Raw genomic sequence first — 25,381 nt, forward strand, 5'->3', positions numbered from 1 at the left:
TGACCTTACAAAGGCACCATTTGCCAGATCCGTGTAAAGCTGTTGTAATTCTAGTTGTAAAGACTTAAATACGGACTCTTCTTCTTCAGGTAGATTATCTTTCTTTAGAAAACTGTCAAGCTTTCTCATCAACTCTTTTTCTCTAAGGTTATTTAAGTACATCAGCTCTTTGGCACATTTAATGGCTACAACTTTATATTTGACAAATTCCCATCTACATCCATGACCCAAGTATTTTCTTGCAAAAATATCTTTGGCTAATGATTTGATGTTTCCAATGAGACTAGGATCTTGTGTGTTGTTTAATTTCCAATATCCTCGAGTAACTTTAGATTTTTTAGTAGCTTGTAAATTCAGGAAAATCAAGTGATGATCACTAAAGTGAGCCAACTGATGATCTACATCTATAACATATGTTAACAGAAAGGGGGAAATTAGGAATAAATCTATTCTAGATTTACGTGACATAGTTTTGTTGGTCCAGGTACAACCCTTTGCATCCAGATTGAAATAACGCCAGACATCATTACCACAGAGATCCTTGCATAATGTAGTGATGATATTGCTATTTTGAAGGCTTTGACTCGTTCTAGGAGGAAAACGATCAACAGGTGCATCAGTTGTTACATTAAAATCCCCTGAAATAATTAGAAAAGCCTCTGAGTATTTGTTGCTTAATTTGGGCAAGGCGTGCCGCTAGCGACCCACCTCGACAACATCCGGTGAAATTGCAGAGCGCCAAATTCAAATTACACAAATAGTAATAATAAACATTCATGAAAATACAAGTGTTATTCATCAGTGAAAAGATGAACTTCTTGTTAATCCAGCCGCTTTGTCAGATTTCAAAAAGGCTTTACGGCGAAAGCATACCATGCAATTATCTGAGGACAGCGCCCCGCTTACAAAAGCATACAAATATTTTCCAACCAAGCAGAGGAGTCGCGAAAGTCAGAAATAGCAATGAAATAAATCACTAACCTTTGAAGATCTTCCTCTGTTGGCAATCCAAAGGGTCCCAGCTACACAATAAATGGTTATTTTGTTCGATAAAGTCCCTCTTTATATCTCAAAAACTCTGTTTTGTTGGTGCGTTTTGTTTAGTAATCCACTGGCTCAAAGGCGGTCAAAACATGCAGACGAATACATCCTAATTGTACCGGTAAAGTTCGTTGATACATGTCAAATGATGTTTATAACTAATCCTCAGGGTGTCAGTTATCTAAATAATTGATTATATTTCAACCGGACAATAGTGATTTCAATAGAAAGGAAAAAGAATGAAGAACGCACACACAGTCATGCGCGCAAACCAGTACTGCATGGTTCCATAGACCACTTAGCAAAAGGTCTTATTCTTCGTCATTTTTCAGAAAACAAGCCTGAAACCATGTCTAAAGACTGTTGACATCTAGTGGAAGCCATAGGAACTGCCATCTGGGCCCTAACCCCTTATATAGTCAATAGACTTTCAATGGAAAACCAATCACATAAAAAAAAAATCACATTTCCTGGATGGATTTTCCTCTGGTTTTTGCCTGCCATATCAGTTCTGTTATACTCACATACATTATTTTAACAGTTGTAGAAACTTCAGAGTGTTTTCTATCCAAATCTACCAATGATATGCATATCCTAGCTTCTGGGCCTGAGTAACAGGCAGTTTACTTTGGACATGTTTGTCATCCAAACTTCAAAATACTGCCCCCTAGCCCAAAGAAGTTAAATCCTGTACTTTCCTGGTAAATTGGTTAAAAGGGTTTTATTTGGAGCATGTGAGTTATGTCCATACACATTACAAATGATGAAAATAGCATTTTCAAGTTTAACAGTTACTATGACCCATATCCCATCTTGTGAAGATTCTAGAATGTCACCTTTAAACTTGTGAATAAGTGTCAAAACACCAGCAGAATGGTTTGATCCATGACTGTAATAGGCTATGTCTCCCCATTGTGATTTCAAAAATTTCTAATCACTTTCACCCGAATGAGTTTCCTGAAGAAGGACAAAATCTGCGTTACTGTGTTTACAATATAAAAATAAGGCTTTCCTTTTTGTAAGATCTCTCAAACACCTAGCATTCAGACTAACGATATTGAATGAGTTGAAAATGAACTCCTGCATTAAAAAGAGAAAGAACACAAATTAGATAACAGAAGTATTAATGTAAACAATAAAACAAACAGTGAACCTTGAGAGGATAACTCTGATGGAAAACTACGCTCAGCTGAGGTAGCGTGGTTAACAGTATAACAAATCTATTTACTTCCTTTTTTTTGTCAAGTGTTCATCAGTTGTAGTTCGAACGGTACATTTACTCGTGGCAGTATGTTAACTGTACCCTTGGCAGTACTCACAGTTTCAGTTTGGTTAATGTCAACAGAGTTACCCAGTAATCATTCTTCCTTCGATAAACGCGTGTGGGCCCTTTTTGAACCCAGCCTTCTTTCCCTCTTGTCATGCCCTCTGTATAAGCGGCCACAGTTTCTCCCTGGCGGTCTGATCCTGCGGAATCAGAGCTTCTTTGATGCGGAGCTTCTTCTCGTCCAGAAACTTGTTCTACTTGGCCATTTTCCAGATGATGTCCCTGTAATGGCGCGTAGTTCAGCGCAAAATGATATTGCGAGTGGATCCATCAGATCTTCGTTTCCCAAGTCGATGTAACATGTCGATCAGAACTCTTAGCTTGTCTTTGATGCATGGAGCCACCTTTCCCAGGATATTAATGACTGCGTCTCTAATATCCTCTCCATCTACCTCTTTTATACCTTGGATTTTCAGATTCCACCTGCTACATTCTCACACAGCTCATTATTTTGGGATTGCAGTTTATTCAACTCATTCTCTAGGAACGTTATCCTTTCCTTGTTCTCGCTCACAATTTTGTGTAGCTGACTGACAGTTTCTGACAAATTATCGATCTTCTTTGATGTTTCTTCGGTAGCCCGCTCTATGATGGACACTTTGGAGAGCGTGGCATCTTGTTTAGTAGACAGGGACTGGATTGCAGAGAAAAGTTCAGACATGGAAATGTCCTCTTTTAGTTTTTTCACCGGTGGATTATTAATTGGGATCTGAGGTAAAGAGGTTGCAAGGATTTCATCCTGGTAAGTTTTGTTCTTTCTCTTGCTTGAGTTCGCGGCTTCTTGTGTTTCCATGCTGCTCTGTTTCTCGTTGTGGCTAGCTAGCATGTCCGCCGTCTTCTGTGAGACTTGGATATTCCGTCTACTATTGTCTTTCTGTCGTGTTCTTCCCATTCAACTTGACAAAAACGAACTCTAAACTAACAAGTTATAGTTAGTTTCTTTCAACATTGATAGCCAATATTAGACTGTTAACCACCTAACCCTCAATATTGCTTTGAAGAGCGAGTAAACACTCCCTCTCACAGCGACGCCATCTTGGATTCCGGGTTTACTAACGCGTTAGTTATATTAGCTATGCTGACTATGACGTTACTTTACCTAATATGGTGACACTGATGTAGGCTGTGATTTAGAAAGGTTTTCACCTGGTCACATACAGCTGATCTGTTGTGCATTGAAGTCAAGTGAAGGGAAGAGAAGAAATACAACATGGCTGTTATGATAGGTAACTCTGTTTATGCATGATCAGGGGTGAATTCATTCCGCCGATTCTGTTGAAAAAAAATACGTTTCTTAAACGGAAGCAAACGGAACATATTGGGGATAAACATACCTGAATTTGTCCAATAGAAACTCTTGTTTGCAATTGTTGGACTAATGATTACATAAAATCAAATCAAATGTTATTTGTCACATGCGCCGAATACAACAGGTGTAGACCTTACAGTGAAATGCTTACTTACAAGCCCTTAACCAACAATGATTTAAAATAAAAATAAGTGTTAAGTAAATTATTTTAAATAAAGTAACAAATAATTAAACAGCAGCAGTAAAATAACAAGCAAGGCTATATACAGGGGGGTACCATGTGCGGGGGCACCGGTTCGTCAAGGTAATTGAGGTAATATGTACATGTAGGTCGAGTTAAAGTCACTATGCATAAATAATAAACAGAGAGTAGCAGCAGCGTATGCAAATAGTCCGGTTGGCCATTTGATTAGCTGTTCAGGAGTCTTATGGCTTGGGGGTAGAAACGGTTAAGAAGCCTTTTGGACCTAGACTTGGCGCTCCTGTACCGCTTGCCGTGTGGTTGCAGAGAGAACAGGTTATGACTACACTTCTTCAAACTGATCTGTCGATAGCACCTTTTAAACTTAGGGAATCAATGTTGTTGAGAAAAGTAGCAAAACGTTTGTACTTCTCTATGGCTAACCATATATCTTTCAAAACGGTGCGGTAGAAAGAACTGTCAACACAAACTGAAGAGCTCACGTTATAGACAGAAGCATGCTTCATGGCAGACCAATCCAAACTCATCCCCCAGCATGTCCAGCACATCCATTATCTCAGCCAATCATGGCTAGCGGGAAGGTTCTTTACCATCTTACCTGGTAAAATATGGGTCAATAAATACATTAATAAACTTCAGTGGTCTTGAAATAAGGCCTTGCTGAAATGTTGATAATAAAAATATTGGTTTTATAAAACATGGAGAGAGAGAGAGAGAGAAAATAGAGATGCCTTCTGCCGGCAGACAGGATATGTTGATGAATCTAAAGAGAGATTCACACTAAATGAGACGGATAATGTTTGACCTTTGCTTTGCCCTAATCACTTCTCTCATCAGAAGGTCACACCAGCCAAAGTCCTCGACATACACACAGACACACAGACACACACACACACACACACACACACACACACACACACACACACACACACACACACATACAAGACATAAAGGATTAGCCCTTCAGCAGCTAATCATCCACTCCACAATTATAATTTTTTGTCTCTGTCTCTGTTGTCTCTCTGGCCTGATTTCTTCTGTGTTCTCTCCCTCTTCAACTGGAATTCACCTATTTCTCTCTTTCTGCTCTTTCTGTTCACTTGCCATTTGAGTGTGTTGTTGTTGATTACGAAGTGTCATCATGGTGGTTATAAATCCCTCTCTCCCTCTCTCCTTCCCTCCCTCCCTCCCTCCCTCCCTCCCTCCCTCCCTCCCTCCCTCCCTCCCTCCCTCCCTCCCTCCCTCCCTCCCTTCTTTCCACACCTTTCCTTCCTTCCTTCCTTCCTTCCTTCCTTCCTTCCTTCCTTCCTTCCTTCCTTCCTTCCTTCCTTCCTTCCTTCCTCCCTCCCTCCCTCCCTCCCTCCCTCCCTCCCTCCCTTCTTTCCACACCTTTCCTTCCTTCCTTCCTTCCTTCCTTCCTTCCTTCCTTCCTTCCTTCCTTCCTTCCTTCCTTCCTTCCTTCCTTCCTTCCTTCCTTCCTTCCTTCCTTCCTTCCTCCCTCCCTCCCTCCCTCCCTCCCTCCCTCCCTTCTTTCCACCCCTCCCCTTCCTCCTTCCCTCCTTTCTCTCCCTCCATCCTTCCTTCCCTCCCTCCCTCCAGCCCCAGGACCCGGCAGTGTTTGGTGCAGACTCTCTGCTGTTGAACACCTCTAAACATTACCTGAATATCCGGTACACCCTTCTCCCCTACCTCTACACCCTCTTCTACAAGGCTCACACTACCGGGGACACCGTGGTCCGGCCTGTCATGCACGAGTAAGTGACAGCACTTCCTGTTGATCGTGGTAGCAGTTTCTCCCAGGCTCAGATCTAGGAATTCCACCATCTTCCTCAAGTCCATAAGGAACAACACTGACCCAGCTGATCAGAGTTTAGAGGCAACTTTATTTTTCATAAACAATGCATGGATGTTACAAAAACAAGCACTGATCAGTCCACATGAATACCCCTCACCCCACCCCTCTCCCTCTGTCCGTCTTCCAGGTTCTACTCTGACAGTAACACCTGGACAGTGGACCGCCAGTTCCTCTGGGGGAAACACCTGCTCATCACACCTGTACTGGACCCTGTGAGTACATGTACTGGATCAGGCTCAGTGAACTAGGTTTCAGCTCTGTTTCATACTTCCAAACACACATACTATTTCACATTTCATTTGAAATTATCTAAAAAAAAACGATTGGCGGGATAAACCCCTTGAGAGGAGATCTCTCTCTCTTAACACACACACACACACGCACACACACACACACACACACTGACCTCCGTTGGGACAAGCACATAACATGGGATTTACTTTCCTCCCTCTCTCTTTTCTCTTTCATTTCCTCCTTTTTTTCCCGCCACTCTAATGAGAGCGCTGACCTCATTACAAGCAGATTAGAAGCGCAGATACATTGTGTGTGTGTGTGTGTGTGTGTGTGTGTGTGTGTGTGTGTGTGTGTGTGTGTGTGTGTGTGTGTGTGTGTGTGTGTGTGTGTGTCTGTATGTCCGTGTGTATTTGCACGAGTGTGTGTGTGTGTGTGTTTTGCGAGTGCAGATAGATTGTGGTCATGTTAAAAGTGGCCAGCTGATTAATAAGCAATTTAGCATGGCCTCTGGCGAATTAGAGACAAGCAGAGTGGGGCTCCAGTCTGAATATGATAACTGTAATCAGAGTGAAAAGGTTGTCATGCCAGCAGAGAGAAAGGAGAAGCTCAAGCTTGACTTCTCCTTGGGGATACAGAGAGGATGTCATCCAAAAAGTAAAACGATGTGTAATAATTCAGACTTATGTAATAAGTTGTTAATTGACATCAATACATAACTTGTGTGAAAGAGCGTGTTCTTTGTCGGTCCTTCACAGGGCTTTTCCTCTCTCACTCTCTCTCCCTCTCTCTCTCCCACTCTCGCACTCTCTCTCTCCCTCTCTCTCGCACTCTCTCTCTCGCTCTTTCTCTCTCTCTCGCACTCTCTTGCACTCTCTGACTCTCTCTGACTCTCTCTGACTCTTTCTCTGACTTACCTCCTCTCTCCTCTCTTTCTCTTCCTCTCTAACTTACAGTACCTCCTCTCTCCTCTCCTTCTCTCTGTCTCTTTCTCTAACTTACCTCCTCTCCTTCTCTCTACATCTCTCCTCTCTTTCCCCCTCTCTCTTCCTCTCTAACTTACAGTACCTCCTCTCCTTCTCTGTCTCTCTCTCTAACTTTCTCTTTCTCCCTTACAGTACCTCCTCTGTCCTCTCTTTCCCTCACAGTACCTCCTCTCTGTCTAATGATGTCTAGGGGCTAAGTGTAAGATCAGAGTGGATCTCTTAACATTGATCTCTCCAGCGCCTTGATAGAATGGGGAGGTCTAGCCCTGTCCGCCCGAGTCCATCCCCATACCTCTCCTCGTCTTTCCTTCCATCACTCTCCTCTTTTCATCCCTTCATCAAAAGCAGCCACTCTTGTCTCTATTGCATGCTCTTAATCAAGTACACTCTCAAACCTCTGAACTCATTTCTCTCTCTCTCTCTCTCTCTCTCTCTCTCTCTCTCTCTCTCTCTCTCTCTCTCTCTCTCTCTCTCTCTCTCTCGATATATATATATATACATATACTCCAAAAAATAAAGGGAACACTTAAACAACACATCCTAGATCCGAATGAAAGAAATAATCTTATTAAATACTTTACATAGTTGAATGTGCTGACAACAAAATCACACAAAAATAATCAATGGAAATCCAATTTATCAACCCATGGAGGTCTGGATTTGGAGTCACACTCAAAATTATAGTGGAAAACAACACTACAGACTGATCCAACTTTGATGTAATGTCCTTAAAACAAGTCAAAATGAGGCTCAGTAGTGTGTGTGGCCTCCACGTGCCTGTATGACCTCCCTACAACGCCTGGGCATGCTCCTGATGAGGTGGCGGATGGTCTCCTGAGGGATCTCCTCCCAGACCTGGACTAAAGCATCCGCCAACTCCTGGACAGTCTGTGGTGCAACGTGGCATTGGTGGATGGAGCGAGACATGATGTCCCAGATGTGCTCAATTGGATTCAGGTCTGGGGAATGGGCGGGCCAGTCCAGAGCATCAATGCCTTCCTCTTGCAGGAACTGCTGACACACTCCAGCCATATGAGGTCTAGCATTGTCTTGCATTAGGAGGAACCCAGGGCCAACCGCACCAGCATATGGTCTCACAAGGGGTCTGAGGATCTCATCTCGGTACCTAATGGCAGTCAGGCTACCTCTGGCGAGCACATGGAGGGCTGTGCGGCCCCCGAAAGAAATGCCACCCCACACCATGACTGACCCACTGCCAAACCGGTCATGCTGGAGGATGTTGCAGGCAGCAGAACGTTCTCCACGGCGTCTCCAGACTCTGTCACGTCTGTCACATGTGCTCAGTGTGAACCTGCTTTCATCTGTGAAGAGCACAGGGCGCCAGTGGCAAATTTGCCAATCTTGGTGTTCTCTGGCAAATGCCAAACGTCCTGCACGGTGTTGGGCTGTAAGCACAACCCCCACCTGTGGATGTCGGGCCCTCATACCACCCTCATGGAGTCTGTTTCTGACCGTTTGAGCAGACACATGCACATTTGTGGCCTGCTGGAGGTCATTTTGCAGGGCTCTGGCAGTGCTCCTCCTGCTCCTCCTTGCACAAAGGCGGAGGTAGCGGTCCTGCTGCTGGTTTGTTGCCCTCCTACGGCCTCCTCCACGTCTCCTGATGTACTGGCTTGTTTCCTGGTAGCGCCTCCATGCTCTGGACACTACGCTGACAGACACAGCAAACCTTCTTGCCACAGCTCGCATTGATGTGCCATCCTGGATGAGCTGCACTACCTGAGCCACTTGTGTGGGTTGTATACTCCGTCTCATGCTACCACTAGAGTGAAAGCACCGCCAGCATTCAAAAGTGACCAAAACATCAGCCAGGAAGCATAGGAACTGAGAAGTGGTCTGTGGTCCCCACCTGCAGAACCACTCCTTTATTGGGGGTGTCTTGCTAATTGCCTATAATTTCCACCTGTTGTCTATTCCATTTGCATAACAGCATGTGAAATTTATTGTCAATCAGTGTTGCTTCCTAAGTGGACAGTTTGATTTCACAGAAGTGTGATTGACTTGGAGTTACATTGTGTTGTTTAAGTGTTCCCTTTATTTTTTTGAGCAGTATATCTATCTATCTTGCCTCTTCTCTCTATCTTTCTCCATTATATATCCACCCTACCCTCTCAGTTTTTTTATTTAACCTTTATTTAACAAGGCAAGTCAGTTAAGAAGAAATTCTTACTTACAATAACGGCCTACTGGGGAAAAGTGGGTTAACTGCCTTGTTCAGGGGCAGAACAACAGATTTCTACCTTGTCAATTCGGGGATTCGATCTAGCAACATTTCGGTTACTGGCCCAATGCTCTAACCACTAGGCTACCTGCCGCTACCTTCTCCTATTTGCTTTCTCATAATATTTAGTGGTATCACTCTAACCTGAGACCAATGTCTGAATCTTGAGCCCAGGTTCAGATCTTCCCTCTTTCAACATGCCTCATCACTCCAAATGAGGATCGAGCCCTCTGTCCCTTTCAATTACTGTTAGGATTAATGGTAGCGTTAGCAGTCCCTCTGCATTAGTCAAGCTGCTGACTGATAGACATGAACTAGCTGTGAATGAGTCAGCCAGCAGTTAACGATGTGCAGATAGCAGCTATCATTCACCTGGTTCATGTCTGAGGGTTTTCACTTGTGGGAAAAGATGGGGATTTCCTGGAACTGTGGATGATATGAGAAAAATGACATTTCTGTCTTACACAATTCAGCAATATAAAGACCAAGGAAACCTCTTCTTCTTCTTCTGCTTCTTCTTCTTGTTCTGCTTCTTCTTCTTCTTCTTCTTCTGCTTCTTCTGCTTCTTCTGCTTCTTCTTCTTCTTCTTCTGCTTCTTCTTCTGCTTCTTCTTCTTCTTGTTCTGCTTCTTCTGCTTCTTCTTCTTCTGCTTCTTCTGCTTCTTCTTCTTCTTCTTCTGCTTCTTCTGCTTCTTCTTCTTCTTCTGCTTCTTCTTCTGCTTCTTCTTCTTCTTCTGCTTCTTCTTCTTCTTGTTCCGCTTCTTCTTCTTCTGCTTCTTCTTCTTCTTCTTGTTCTGCTTCTTCTTCTGCTTCTTCTTCTTCTTGTTCTGCTTCTTCTTCTGCTTCTTCTTCTTCTTCTTGTTCTGCTTCTTCTTCTGCTTCTTCTTCTTCTTGTTCTGCTTCTTCTTCTTCTTCTTCTTCTTCTTCTTCTTCTTCTTCTTCTTGTTCTGCTTCTTCTTCTGCTTCTTCTTCTGCTTCTTCTTCTTCTTCTTCTTCTTCTTCTGCTTCTTCTTCTGCTTCTTCTTCTTCTTCTTCTTCTTCTTCTTCTTCTTCTTCTTCTGCTTCTTCTTCTTCTGCTGCTTTTTCTTCTGCTTCTTCTTCTTCTTCGTCTGCTTCTTCTTCATCTTCTTCTGCTTCTTCTTCTTCTTCTGCTTCTTCTGCTTCTTCTGCTTCTTCTGCTTCTTCTTCTTCTTCTGCTTCTTCTTCTGCTTCTTCTTGTTCTGCTTCTTCTGCTTCTTCTTCTTCTGCTTCTTCTGCTTCTTCTTCTTCTTCTGCTTCTTCTTCTTCTTCTTCTTCTTCTGCTTCTTCTTCTGCTTGTTCTGCTTCTTCTTCTTCTTCTGCTTGTTCTGCTTCTTCTTCTTCTGCTTTTTCTTCTTCTTCTTCTTCTTCTGCTTCTTCTGCTTCTTCTTCTTCTTCTGCTTCTTCTTCTTCTGCTTCTTCTTCTTCTTCTTCTTCTTCTTCTTCTGCTTCTTCTTCTGCTTCTTCTTCTTCTTCTGCTTTTTCTTCTGCTTCTTCTTCTTCTTCTTCTTCTTCTTCTGCTTCTTCTTCTGCTTCTTCTACACTTTCCTCTAACACAATACACATGGAAATATTGGACTATAAATTGTGCCTTCCTTTATTATACTGATGCTAAAATGTTTATTCTATTCTACTGAGCCATTTACTTTATGTTCCTGTTTTTATTTTTGTACTGTTTATTTTTGTTGTTTCATTGTCGAGAAGGACCCTGCAAGTAAGCATTTTGTTGGATGGTGTATGCCATGCATATCCCGTACTGTACATACAACTAATACAACTTGAAACTTCTTCTTCTTGACCACTTTTGTCCATCCCCTCTTTCTTCTCCTCTTCATTTAATTGCCTCTCTCCGATCCCTAATGACAGGGTTCTGTAGAACATTAAAGGGGACAAGGCAGGCCAATGGAATAAATGGTGTCAGCGGTGGCTTTAAAGTTAGAGAGAGGAGAACTTGTGGTGTTCACAGACGGCATGCTTTACTATCGCTCTGCTTGAAAAGGACACATCATCCTCTTTCTCTCAATTTATTTTGTTCCCTCTGTTCTTTTTCTCTGTTTCATCTCTCTGTTCTCTCTGTGTTCCCATCTGTCAGCAGGACAGTGAACACAGTTAAGACAGCTCTATCAAAGGACAGCCGCTTGGTTATCGATTACTCATGTCTGTCGCCCTACAATCATCAAAGGCCATTGTCCATCTCTTGATGCTGCCTTTGCTTTTGATTGTGACACCAGATCCAGTTGTGATGCAGGCATAACTTCAACAAAACCCAGATCCTCTACTGTGAGATCATTTCCAAGACTGTTTAGTTTTTTGATCGGCCATGTTGTGTGGAGAGAAATAGGGAGAAGTCTGCTCAACCAATTACCTCATTTGGTGTTTGTTTTGCCCTTGCCCTTGCTGATGTGTGATTGGTTGATTTTTGCAGGGGGTGGAGTGGATCCAAGCCTACGTCCCAGACGCTGTGTGGTTTGACTATGAAACGGTGAGCTTTCTGTTTACTACATCTTGCTTCCTTCCTAAAAAGACATGAATAAGGAGTAGACTATTTACAAGACCTTTACATAAAGTACACTGGAGAAGAGAAGCACTGCTGTACTATGTCATTCAGATCCAGAGGGATAGAGATAAGGAGGAAATATGTAGGAAGAAGGACAGAAGAGACACAGAGGCACTAGAAAGGGAATCTCTTTGTCTCATAGATTAAAGAGGTGTTGAGATCCTGCGGGTACTTATTTGGGCATCACGCAGCTGTGTAAAGAGCTTCTGATCAGATGAGAGTTTAGATTGGTTGCCTCGCTGCTGCGCCTTGTCCTGGTGGGTCAATGAGGTTAGGGGGGTGGGAGGAGGATGGGATGTGGTGCAGTCAATTAGGAGGAAAAAAGGTACCTGACAGGAGAGGAAAGAAGGAGAGATGAAAGACTAAGAAAAAAACCTGAGGGGAGCAGGAGGAGAGACATTGGAGGAGATGAGAGGAACAGGAGGAGAGACGTTGGAGGAGATGAGAGGAACAGGAGGAGAGACGTTGGAGAAGATGAGAGGAACAGGAGGAGAGACGTTGGAGAAGATGAGAGGAACAGGAGGAGAGACATTGGAGGAGATGAGAGGAACAGGAGGAGAGACATTGGAGGAGATGAGAGGAACAGGAGGAGGGATGTTGGAGGAGATGAGAGGAACAGGAGGAGAGATGTTGGAGGAGATGAGAGTAAAAGAAGACAAAATGAGAGGATAGGATAAGAGGAAAGAGAAGAGGAAGATGAGTTGAGGAAGGGGAGGAGTGGAGGAGGGAACAAGTTGAGGAGGGGGCGGTATAGAGGAAGGGGTGGAGTTGAGGAGGGGGAAGAGAAGAGGGGGCAGAGAGGAGGAGGAAGACAAGTTGGGGAGGGGGAGGAGTGGAGGAGGGTGAGGAGTGGAGGAGGAGAAGGAGAGGAAGACAAGTTGAGGAGGGGGAAGAGTGGAGAAGGGGGAGGAGTGGAAGAGGAAAACAAGTTGAGGAGGGGTGGAGGGGAGGAGGAGTGGAAGAGGAAGACGAGTGGAGGGGGAGGAGTGGGGGAGGGGGGGAGTGGAGGAGGGGGAGGAGTGGAAGAGGAAGACGAATGGAGGGGGAGGAGTGGGGGAGGGGGAGGAGTGGAAGAGGAAGACAAGTTGAGGAGGAGGGGAGGAGGGGAGGAGGAGTGGAAGAGGAAGACGAGTGGAGGGGGAGGACTGGGGGAGGGGGAGGAGTGGAGGAGGAGGAGGAGTGGAAGATGAAGACAAGTGGAGGGGGAGGAGTGGAGGAGAGGGGGAGTGGAGGAGGGGGAGGAGTGGGGGAAGGGGAGACGTGGAAGAGGAAGACAAGTGGAGGTGGAGGAGTGGAGGGGGAGGAGTGGAGGAGGGGGAGGAGTGGAAGAGGAGGACAAGTGGAGGGGGAGGAGTGGAGGGGGAGGAGTGGAGGAGGGGGGGAGTGGAGCCCTACTTAGCACTGACAATGAGGCGATGCGATCTGAAATTACTTCTAGGCGCTCTAGTGACTCCCTGCTCTTTCTCTACCTCCATATCCCAGATGGAGAATAGAGAATGAGAGAGAGAGAAAGAGAAGAAGAGCTCTAAATTGTCCTGAGCTGGTCTGAACATTCCGTCCTTAGGGTGCTAGAAATTAATTGAGGTTCGGAATTTTTCTTTGAGCTGCTGTAGTGTGTAAGTGTGCTATTTTAGTATGAGAAGGCGAAATACCCTTATGGACAGAGATAGGCAAGGGGGCTTTAGGACAATCATCTCTCAGTCTCTCACTCCATCTCTCTCTTCAATACAGGTACATCTACTGTATGTGTAAGAACATGTTATTCTGCCCTTTGATCAGCCCAGCATACTTTATGTTGTGCTTTTCAACATGTTGATTATTTTCCCATTGACCAATCAGGAAGAGCGAATAACAGTCCGTAAGCAGCAAGTTGAGATGTACCTGCCTGCAGACAAGCTTGGTTTACACATCAGGGGCGGAGCTATTCTACCTATTCAGAGACCTGCGGTCACAACTGTTTATAGGTACACACACCCACAAACGACTGCACAGTCATGCAGTTTACTTAAACAATAAGGCCTATTGGCCATATATCACAAACCCCCGAGGTCCTGATTGCTTAATTATACTGTGTCTGCTATTATAAACTGTTTTGGAATACCCGTGGTATACGGTCTGATATACCACAGCTGTCAGCCAATCAGCATTCAGGGCTCGAACCGCCAAGTTTATACATATTCATAAACAACTTCAAAGGGGTTCATTTCCCCTTTTTATTTTAGTTCCTTGCAAAATTTGTGACGTGTGTGTGTGTGTGTGTGTGTGTGTGTGTGTGTGTGTGTGTCCCTCAGTCGGCTTAAACCCATGGGTCTGATCGTTGCGCTCGATGATAACAACAGAGCAGCAGGAGAGCTATTCTGGGATGACGGAGACTCTCGAGGTATTTTAACAAAGTCAGACGGAGTTAGTGTGTATGTGTGTGTCTACGTGCGCGTGTATGTGTGTGTGTGTTTGTGTGCATAGATGTTTGTGAGTAGGGGCACAACTTTAGTTTAGAAGTGTGGGGGGGGGGGGGGGGGGGGGGGGCATAAACAGTACCAGTTAAAAGTTTGAACACATCTACTCATTCAAGGGTTTTTCTTTTTTTTTACTATTTTCTACATTGTAGAATAATAGAGAAGACATCAAAACTATGAAATAACGCATGTAGTAACCAAAAATGTGTTTCTTTGTAAGATGAGGACTTGCATTTATAATTCACCTCTCTCTCTCTCCCTCCCTCCCTCCCTCCCTCCCTCCCTCCCTCCCTCCCTCCCTCCCCTCCCTCCCTCCCTCCCTCCCTCCCTCCCTCGCAGATACCGTTGAAACTGGCAACTACATGCACTACCAGTTCTCTTTTAACAATGTAAGTAGATGTTATTAATGATACCAAAACTAGTCAAATCTTACCTAAGATCAGTGTCTTAGTGTAACCTCATTCTACTCCTCTGTATGTTCTCTCTCTACAGGGCGAGTTGACCATCCAGGTGATGCATTCTGGGTACAGTGACGCAAACAACCTGAAGTTTGAGAACATCACCGTGTTGGGAGTCTCCAGTCCCCCCGTGACTGTCAATGTTACCCACAACAACAACAATATCGTCATATCTACTTTCAAATATGACACTGTCAAGCAGGTAACCAAGGCAGCTGTTGCTACCCAACATACATGACTCTCACAGATACAGTGGAGCGGAGGACCTTGAGAGAACTACCTATGCCCCAACAGTTCGATCTTTCTGTATTTATCTTCCCTTAGTGAGAAACCAAGCCCAACATTAGCAGTAGAAGAGGATACATTCATGTAATTCAGTTCAAGGTTAGTCTTCCAGAGGAAGATATGAAGGTAAATGTTCTACAGTATGGTCAGGAAAGATGTACTAACATGGTGGTAGGTTGGTAGGTAGGTAGTATTGATGTACTAACATGGTGGTAGGTTGGTAGTTAGGTAGTATTGATGTACTAACATGGTGGTAGGTAGTATTGATGTACTAACATGGTGGTAGGTAGTATTGATGTACTAACATGGTTGTAGGCAGGTATGATCGAGGTAGCTATTAACATGGTGGTAGATAGGTATTATCAAGGTAGCTATTAACATGGTGGTAGGTAGGTAGGTAGGTTTGATAGATGTACTAACATGGTGGTAGGTATGATAGAGGTACTAACATGGTGGTAGGTATGATAGAGGTACTAACATGGTGGTAGGTAGGTAGGTATGATAGAGGAAGCTACTAACATGGTGGTAGGTGTGATAGAGGAAGCTACTAACATGGTGGTAGGTATGATAGAGGTACTAACATGGTAGGTAGGTAGGTAGGTAGGTAGGTAGTATTGATGTACTAACATGGTGGTAGGTATGATAGAGGTACTAACATGGTGGTAGGTATGATAGAGGTACTAACATGGTGGTAGGTATGATAGAGGTACTAACATGGTGGGAGGTGTGATAGAGGTACTAACATGGTGGTAGGTATGATAGAGGAACTAACATGGTGGTAGGTATGATAGAGGTACTAACATGGTGGTAGGTATGATAGAGGTACTAACATGGTGGGAGGTGTGATAGAGGTACTAACATGGTGGTAGGTAGGTAGGTATGATAGAGGTACTAACATGGTGGTAGGTGTGATAGAGGTACTAACATGGTGGTAGGTATGAAAGAGGTACTAACATGGTGGTAGGTGTGATAGAGGTACTAACATGGTGGTAGGTAGGTAGGTATGATAGAGGTAATAACATGGTGGGAGGTGTGATAGAGGTACTAACATGGTGGTAGGTATGAAAGAGGTACTAATATGGTGGTAGGTGTGATAGAGGTACTAACATGGTGGTAGGTAGGTAGGTATGATAGAGGAAGCTACTAACATGGTGGTAGGTGTGATAAACGAAGCTACTAACATGGTGGTAGGTATGATAGAGGTACTAACATGGTAGGTAGGTAGGTAGGTAGGTAGGTAGGTAGGTAGGTAGGTAGGTAGGTAGGTAGGTAGGTAGGTAGGTAGGTAGGTAGGTAGGTAGGTAGGTAGGTAGGTAGGTAGGTTGTATTGATGTACTAACATGGTGGTAGGTATGATAGAGGTACTAACATGGTGGTAGGTATGATTGAGGTACTAACATGGTGGTAGGTAGGTAGGTATGATAGAGGTACTAACATGGTGGTAGGTGTGATAGAGGTACTAACATGGTGGTAGGTATGAAAGAGGTACTAACATGGTGGTAGGTATGAAAGAGGTACTAACATGGTGGTAGGTGTGATAGAGGTACTAACATGGTGGTAGGTATGATAGAGGTACTAACATGGTGGTAGGTATGATAGAGGTACTAACATGGTGGTAGGTAGGTAGGTGTGATAGAGGTACTAACATGGTGGTAGGTAGGTAGGTGTGATAGAGGTACTAACATGGTGGTAGGTATGATAGAGGTACTAATATGGTGGTAGGTGTGATAGAGGTACTAACATGGTGGTAGGTATGATAGAGGTACTAACATGGTGGTAGGTATGATAGAGCTACTAACATGGTGGTAGATATGATAGAGGCAGCTAATAACATGGTGGTAGGTATGATAGAGGTACTAACATGGTGGTAGGTATGATAGAGGTAGCTAATAACATTGTGGGAGGTGTGATAGAGGTACTAACATGGTGGGAGGTAGGTATGATAGAGGTGCTAACATGGTGGTAGGTAGGCAGGATAGAGCTACTAACAAGGTGGTAGGTATGATAGAGGTACTAACATGGTGGTAGGTATGATAGAGGTACTAAGATGGTGGTAGGTAGATGTGATAGAGGTACTAACATGGTGGTTGGTATGATAGAGGTACTGACATGGTTGTAGGTAGATGTGATAGAGGTACTAACATGGTGGTAGGTATGATAGAGGTACTAACATGGTGGTAGGTATGATAGAGGTATTGACATGGTTGTAGGTAGATGTGATAGAGGTACTAACATGGTGGTAGGTATGATAGAGGTACTAACATGGTGGTAGGTATGATAGAGGTACTAACATGGTGGGAGGTGTGATAGAGGTACTAACATGGTGGTAGGTATGATAGAGGTACTAACATGGTGGGAGGTGTGATAGAGGTACTAACATGGTGGGAGGTGTGATAGAGGTACTAACATGGTGGTAGGTAGGTAGGTATGATAAAGGTACTAACATGGTGGTAGGTGTGATAGAGGTACTAACATGGTGGTAGGTAGGTAAGTATGATAGAGGTACTAACATGGTGGTAGGTGTGATAGAGGTACTAACATGGTGGTAGGTATGAAAGAGGTACTAACATGGTGGTAGGTGTGATAGAGGTACTAACATGGTGGTAGGTATGATAGAGGTACTAACATGGTGGTAGGTATGATAGAGCTACTAACATAGTGGTATGTATGATAGAGGCAGCTAATAACATGGTGGTAGGTATGATAGAGGTACTAACATGGTGGTAGGTATGATAGAGGTAGCTAATAACATTGTGGGAGGTGTGATAGAGGTACTAACATGGTGGTAGGTAGGCAGGATAGAGCTACTAACATGGTGGTAGGTATGATAGAGGTACTAACATGGTGGTAGGTATGATAGAGGTACTAAGATGGTGGTAGGTAGATGTGATAGAGGTACTAACATGGTGGTTGGTATGATAGAGGTACTGACATGGTTGTAGGTAGATGTGATAGAGGTACTAACATGGTGGTAGGTATGATAGAGGAAGCTACTAACATGGTGGTAGGTATGATAGAGGAAGCTACTAACATGGTGGTAGGTATGATAGAGGTATTGACATGGTTGTAGGTAGATGTGATAGAGGTACTAACATGGTGCTAGGTATGATAGCGGTACTAACATGGTGGGAGGTATGATAGAGGTACTAACGTGGTGGTAGCTATGATAGAGGTACTAACATTGTGGTAGGTATGATAGAGGTACTAACATGGTGGTAGGTATGATAGAGGTACTAACATGGTGGTAGGTATGATAGAGGTACTAACATGGTGGGAGGTGTGATAGAGGTACTAACATGGTGGTAGGTATGATAGAGGTACTAACATGGTGGGAGGTGTGATAGAGGTACTAACATGGTGGGAGGTGTGATAGAGGTACTAACATGGTGGTAGGTAGGTAGGTATGATAAAGGTACTAACATGGTGGTAGGTGTGATAGAGGTACTAACATGGTGGTAGGTAGGTAAGTATGATAGAGGTACTAACATGGTGGTAGGTGTGATAGAGGTACTAACATGGTGGTAGGTATGAAAGAGGTACTAAGATGGTGGTAGGTGTGATAGAGGTACTAACATGGTGGTAGGTATAATAGAGGTACTAACATGGTGGTAGGTATGATAGAGCTACTAACATGGTGGTAGGTATGATAGAGGCAGCTAATAACATGGTGGTAGGTATGATAGAGGTACTAACATGGTGGTAGGTATGATAGAGGTAGCTAATAACATTGTGGGAGGTGTGATAGAGGTACTAACATGGTGGTAGGTAGGCAGGATAGAGCTACTAACATGGTGGTAGGTATGATAGAGGTACTAACATGTGGTAGGTATGATAGAGGTACTAAGATGGTGGTAGGTAGATGTGATAGAGGTACTAACATGGTGGTTGGTATGATAGAGGTACTGACATGGTTGTAGGTAGATGTGATAGAGGTACTAACATGGTGGTAGGTATGATAGAGGTACTAACATGGTGGTAGGTATGATAGAGGAAGCTACTAACATGGTGGTAGGTATGATAGAGGTACTAACATGGTGGGAGGTATGATAGAGGTACTAACATGGTGGTATGTATGATAGAGGTAGCTAATAACATTGTGGGAGGTGTGATAGAGGTACTAACATGGTGGTAGGTAGGTATGATAGAGCTACTAACATGGTGGTAGGTAGATGTGATAGAGGTACTATCATGGTGGTTGGTATGATAGAGGTACTGACATGGTTGTAGGTAGATGTGATAGAGGTACTAACATGGTGGTAGGTATGATAGAGGTACTAACATGGTGGGAGGTATGATAGAGGAAGCTACTAACATGGTGGTAGGTATGATAGAGGTACTGACATGGTTGTAGGTAGATGTGATAGAGGTACTAACATGGTGGGAGGTGTGATAGAGGTACTAACATGGTGGTAGGTGTGATAGAGGTACTAACATGGTGGTAAATGTGATAGAGGTACTAACATGGTGGTAGGTATGATAGAGCTATTAACATGGTGGTAGATAGGTATGATTGAAGTAGCTACTAACATGGTGGTAGGTATGATAGAGGTACTAACTAGGTAGGTAGGTAGGTAGTATTGATGTACTAACATGGTGGTAGGTAGGTAGGTATGATAGAGGTACTAACATGGTGGTAGGTAGGTATGATAGAGGTACTAACATGGTGGTAGGTATGATAGAGGTACTAACATGATGGTAGGTGTGATACATTTACATTTAAGTCATTTAGCAGACGCTCTTATCCAGAGCGACTTACAAATTGGTGGATTCACCTTATGATATCCAGTGGAACAACCACTTACAATAGTGCATCTAAATCTTTTAAGGGGGGGGGGGGGGGGGGTTAGAAGGATTACTTTATCCTATCCTAGGTATTCCTTAAAGAGGTGGGGTTTCAGGTGTCTCCGGAAGGTGGTGATTGACTCCGCTGTCCTGGCGTCGTGAGGGAGCTTGTTCCACAAATTGGGGTGCCAGAGCAGCGAACAGTTTTGACTGGGCTGAGCGGGAACTGTGCTTCCTCAGAGGTAGGGAGGCGAGCAGGCCAGAGGTGTATGAACGCAGTGCCCTTGTTTGGGTGTAGGGCCTGATCAGAGCCTGAAGGTACGGAGGTGCCGTTCCCCTCACAGCTCCGTAGGCAAGCACCATGGTCTTGTAGCGGATGCGAGCTTCAACAGGAAGCCAGTGGAGAGAGCGGAGGAGCGGGGTGACGTGAGAGAACTTGGGGAGGTTGAACACCAGACGGGCTGCGGCGTTCTGGATGAGTTGTAGGGGTTTAATGGCACAGGCAGGGAGCCCAGCCAACAGCGAGTTGCAGTAATCCAGACGGGAGATGACAAGTGCCTGGATTAGGACCTGCGCCGCTTCCTGTGTGAGGCAGGGTCGTACTCTGCGAATGTTGTAGAGCATGAACCTACAGGATCGGGTCACCGCCTTGATGTTAGTAGAGAACGACAGGGTGTTGTCCAGGGTCACGCCAAGGTTCTTAGCACTCTGGGAGGAGGACACAATGGAGTTGTCAACCATGATGGCGAGATCATGGAACGGGCAGTCCTTCCCCGGGAGGAAGAGCAGCTCCGTCTTGCCGAGGTTCAGCTTGAGGTGGTGGTCCGTCATCCACACTGATATGTCTGCCAGACATGCAGAGATGCGATTCGCCACCTGGTTATCAGAAGGGGGAAAGGAGAAGATTAATTGTGTGTCGTCTGCATAGCAATGATAGGAGAGACCATGTGAGGATATGACAGAGCCAAGTGACTTGGTGTATAGCGAGAATAGGAGAGGGCCTAGAACAGAGCCCTGGGGGACACCAGTGGTGAGAGCACGTGGTGCGGAGACAGATTCTCGCCACGCCACCTGGTAGGAGCGACCTGTCAGGTAGGACGCAATCCAAGCGTGATAGAGGTACTAACATGGTGGGAGATATCATAGAGGTAATAACATGGTGGGAGGTATGATAGAGGTACTAACATGGTGGGAGATGTGATAGAGGTACTAACATGGTGGTAGGTGTGATAGAGGTACTGACATGGTGGTAGGTGTGATAGAGGTACTAACATGGTGGTAGGTTGGTATGATAGAGGTACTAACATGGTGGTAGGTATGATAGAGGTACTAACATGGTGGTAGGTTGGTATGATAGAGGTACTAACATGGTGGTAGGTATGATAGAGGTACTAACATGGTGGTAGGTAGGTAGGTATGATAGAGGTAGCTTCTACCATGGTGGTAGGTAGGTAGGTATGATATATGTCGCTACTAACATGGTGGTAGGTAGGTAGGTAGGTAGGTAGGTATGATAGAGGTTGCTACAAACATGGTGGAAGTTTGGTAGGTATGATAGGTGTAGCTACTAACGTTGTGGTAGGTAGGTATGATAGAGGTACTAATGTGGTGGTAGGTATGATAGAGGTACTAACATGGTGGTAGGTATGATAGAGGTACTAACATGGTGGTAGGTATGATAGAGGTAGCTACTAACATGGTGGTAGGTTGGTGTGATAGTGGTTCTAACATGGTGGTAGGTAGGTATGGATGATAGAGGAAGCTCCTAACATGGAGGTAGGTATGATAGAGGTACTAACATGGTGGTAGGTGGGTATGGATGATAGAGGAAGCTACTAACATGGTGGTAGGTATGATAGAGGTACTAACATGGTGGTAGGTAGGTAGGTAGGTAGGTAGGTAGGTATGATAGAGGTAGCTACTAACGTGGTAGGTAGGTAGGTGAAAGTGTTAGCTATGTCTCAGACACTGACAGACCAGGGTTACCTACAATATAACCTGTCAGGAGGAATTCTCTTTGCTAGGATTCGTCTATTTCATTCACACTCATTGTTGACAGTTGTATTAAATCGTGCACACAGCCATGCAATCTCCATAGACAAACATTGGCAGTAGAATGGCCTTACTGAAGAGCTCATAGGATGCCACCTTTCCAAAAGGTCAGTTCGTCAAATTTCTGCTCTGCTAGAGCTGCCCTGGTCAACTTTAATCACTGATATTTCAGGGCGGCAGGTAGCCTAGGGTTAGAGTGTAGAGGAGGCAGGTAGCCTAGTGGTTAGAGTGTAGAGGAGGCAGGTAGCCTAGTGGTTAGAGCATTGGGCCAGTAACTGAAAGGTTGCTGTATCGAATCCCTGAGCAGACAAGGTAAAAATCTGTTATTATGCCCCTGAACTAGGCAGTTAACCCACTTTTTCCCAGTAGGCCATCATTGTAAATAACAATTTGTTCTTAACTGACTTGCCTAGTTAAATAAATGTTCAATTTAAAAAATGTAGAGCAACAACGGCTCAGGCGCGAAGTGGTAGGCCACACAAGCTCCTGCTTCTGTCCTCGGTTGCAACACTCACTACCAAGTTCCAAACTGCCTCTGGGAGCAACCTCAGCACAAGAACTGTTCGTCGGGAGCTTCATGAAATGGGTTTCCAAGGCCAAGCAGTCGCACACAAGCCTAAGATCACCATGCGCGATGCCAAACGTGTGCTTGAGTGGTGTAAAGCTTTCCACCATTGGACTCTGAGCAGTGGAAACACATTTTCTGGAGTAATGAATCACGCTTCTCCATCTGGCAGTCCGATGGACAAATCTGGGTTTGGAGGATGCCAGGACAATGCTACCTGCCCAAATGCATAGTGCCAACTGTATAGTTTGGTGGAGGAGGAATAATGGTCTGGGGCTGTTTTTCATGGTTCTAGCTCCTTAGTTCCAGTGAAGAGAGATCTTAACGCTAAAGCATACAATGACATTATAGACGATTCTGTGCTTCCAACTTTGTGGCAACAGTTTGGGGAAGGCCATTTTCTGTTTCAGCATGACAATTCCCCCGTGCACAAAGCAAGGTCCATACAGAAATGGTTTGTCGAGATCGGTGTGGAAGAACTTGACTGGCCTGCACAGACCCCTGACATCAACCCCATCCAACACCTTTGGGATGAATTGTAAAGCCGACTGCAAGCCAGGCTTAATCGTCCAACATCAGTGCCTAACCTCATTAATGCTGTTGTGGCTGAATGGAAGCGAGTCACCAAAGCAATGTTCCAGCATCTAGTGGAAAGTCTTCCCAGAAGAGTGGAGGCTTTTATAGCAGCAAAGCAGGGAGCAACTCCATATTAATGCATAAGAACAGCCCTTAGCCGTGGTATATTGGCCATATTCCACATCCCATCATGACTTATTGCTTAAATATACTCTCTGTCTCTCACTTTGTCCCCCCACCCATCTCGCTCCCCCCTCTGTCACCTATCTTCCCCTTCCCTCCCCCCTCATCTCTTGGTCCTAGGTGTTGTATCTGCGAGATTTGAATCTGACTCTGGGTCAGAACTACACAGTGCGATGGGACCAGGTCAGAGACCCAGTGCCAGAGCGCTTTGACTGCTACCCAGAGCCCGACAGTGACGAGACCAAGTGTAGGGCCAGGGGCTGCATCTGGGGGGTGGGTCGCAAACACACACACACACACACACACACACACACACACACACACACACACACACACACACACACACACACACACACACACACACACACACACACACACAGTTCCTCCAAAGGTATTTAATCAAAACACCCATGTTGATACTTTTAATGTCTCTCTCCTGACCAGACGTCTACCAATGAAGGCGTCCCGTGGTGTTACTACCCCGAGGACTACGGTTACACCGCTACCACGGTGATAGAGCAACCTTCCGGCTGGAGCTTCGACATCACGCGGAACGCTGGGTTCCGGAGCAGCGGAAGACCAGAATCTCCAGACATAAACTCTCTCAGAGTGGAGATCAAATACCACAGTGCAGACCTGCTGCAGTTTAAGGTTCCTTCCCACTTGTGAATGAAAGATTGTAGTGACTCAGTTAGTGTCACATGGCACTCATCACTCTCTCTCTCTCTGTCTTTCTCTCTCTCTGTTTCTCTCTCTATCTTACTCTCTCTCTGTATGTTACTCTCTCTCTCTTTCTCTCTCTAGATCTATGACCCTACAAATAAGCGATTTGAGGTTCCTGTCCCCCTTAATGTCCCCTCCACCCCAGAGACAGATGAGACTAAGAGACTTTATATCGTCCAGGTCAAAAAACAGCCTTTTGGCATCCAGGTCATCCGAAAGAGCACTGGCACACTAATGTAAGTGACCTCCCTCCGCCACAGCTGCTGGTTGCTATCATTACCATAGATCTGAACATGGGGTACAAACAATGACTATGCTGGTGAAGAATTAATTAGAAATGTCTCGCTATTTCTCTCTCTTAGATGGGACTCTGCGTTGCCAGGCTTTACCTTCTCAGATCTGTTCATCCAGGTGTCAACACGTCTGTCTTCAGATTATGTCTATGGGTTTGGAGAGACAGAACACACCTCATTCAAACACGATCTCAACTATCATACCTGGGGCATGTTCGCTAAGGACCAGCCTCCTGGGGTGAGTCACTCACAGACGCACACACACACACACACACACCACACACACACACACACACACACACACACACACACACACACACACACACACACACACACACACACACACACACACACACACACACACACACCCATGCACGCACGCACACACACACACACACACATACATACACCCGCACACATATACTCACACACATACACACACATACAAATCAAATCAAATCAAATGTATTTATATAGCCCTTCTTAAATCAGCTGATATCTCAAAGTGCTGTACAGAAAGCCAGCCTAAAACCCAAAACAGCAAGCAATGCAGGTGTAGAAGCACGTTGGCTAGGAAAAACTCCCATGAAAGGCCAAAACCTAGGAAGAAGCCTAGAGAGGAACCAGGCTATGAAGGGTTGGCCAGTCTTCTTCTGGCTGTGCCGGGTGGAGATTATAAGAAGAACATGGCCAAGATGTTCAAATGTTCATAAATGACCAGCATGGTCAAATAATAATAATCACAGTAGTTGTCGAGGGTGCAACAGGTCAGCACCTCAGGAGTAAATGTCAGTTGGCTTTTCATAGCCGATCATTGAGAGTATCTCTACCACTCCTGCTGTCTCTAGAGAGTTGAAAACAGCAGGTCTGGGACAGGTAGCACGTCCGGTGAACAGGTCAGGGTTCCATAGCCGCAGGCAGAACAGTTGAAACTGGAGCAGCAGCACGGCCAGGTGGACTGGGGACAACAAGGAGTCATCATGCCAGGTAGTCCTGAGGCATGGTCCTAGGGCTCAGGTCCTCCGAGAGAGAGAAAGAAAGAAAGAAAGAAAGAAAGAGAGAAAGAGAGAGAGAATTAGAGAGAGCATACTTAAATTCACACAGGACACCGGATAAGACAGGAGAAATAGTCCAGATATAACAGACTGACCCTAGCCCCCCGACACATAAACTACTGCAGCATAAATACTGGAGGCTGAGACAGGAGGGGTCAGGAGACACTGTGGCCCCATCCGATGATA

The 25,381-nt window shown here is 44.8% G+C and overlaps 1 protein-coding gene across 3 annotated transcripts in view; it reads left to right on the top strand.

The window, feature by feature from the left end:
• The window catches only part of si (sucrase-isomaltase), a 148,448-nt gene that overhangs the window by 77,814 nt on the left and 45,253 nt on the right, over positions 1 to 25,381 (top strand). For all 3 annotated transcript variants that reach the window (XM_014215243.3, XM_014215242.3, XM_045724816.2), the window contains exons 18-28: positions 5,479 to 5,633; positions 5,862 to 5,946; positions 11,636 to 11,692; positions 13,607 to 13,731; positions 14,059 to 14,147; positions 14,563 to 14,612; positions 14,716 to 14,883; positions 23,245 to 23,397; positions 23,569 to 23,775; positions 23,929 to 24,083; positions 24,210 to 24,378. In XM_014215243.3, the coding sequence (XP_014070718.3) occupies positions 5,479 to 5,633; positions 5,862 to 5,946; positions 11,636 to 11,692; positions 13,607 to 13,731; positions 14,059 to 14,147; positions 14,563 to 14,612; positions 14,716 to 14,883; positions 23,245 to 23,397; positions 23,569 to 23,775; positions 23,929 to 24,083; positions 24,210 to 24,378 (1,413 nt within the window). The remainder of the gene's footprint in view (positions 1 to 5,478; positions 5,634 to 5,861; positions 5,947 to 11,635; positions 11,693 to 13,606; positions 13,732 to 14,058; positions 14,148 to 14,562; positions 14,613 to 14,715; positions 14,884 to 23,244; positions 23,398 to 23,568; positions 23,776 to 23,928; positions 24,084 to 24,209; positions 24,379 to 25,381) is intronic.

This window comes from Salmo salar, chromosome 09, assembly GCF_965601325.2.
Source record: "Salmo salar chromosome 09, fSalSal1, whole genome shotgun sequence".
In the NCBI taxonomy this organism is placed as follows: Eukaryota; Metazoa; Chordata; class Actinopteri; order Salmoniformes; family Salmonidae; genus Salmo; species Salmo salar.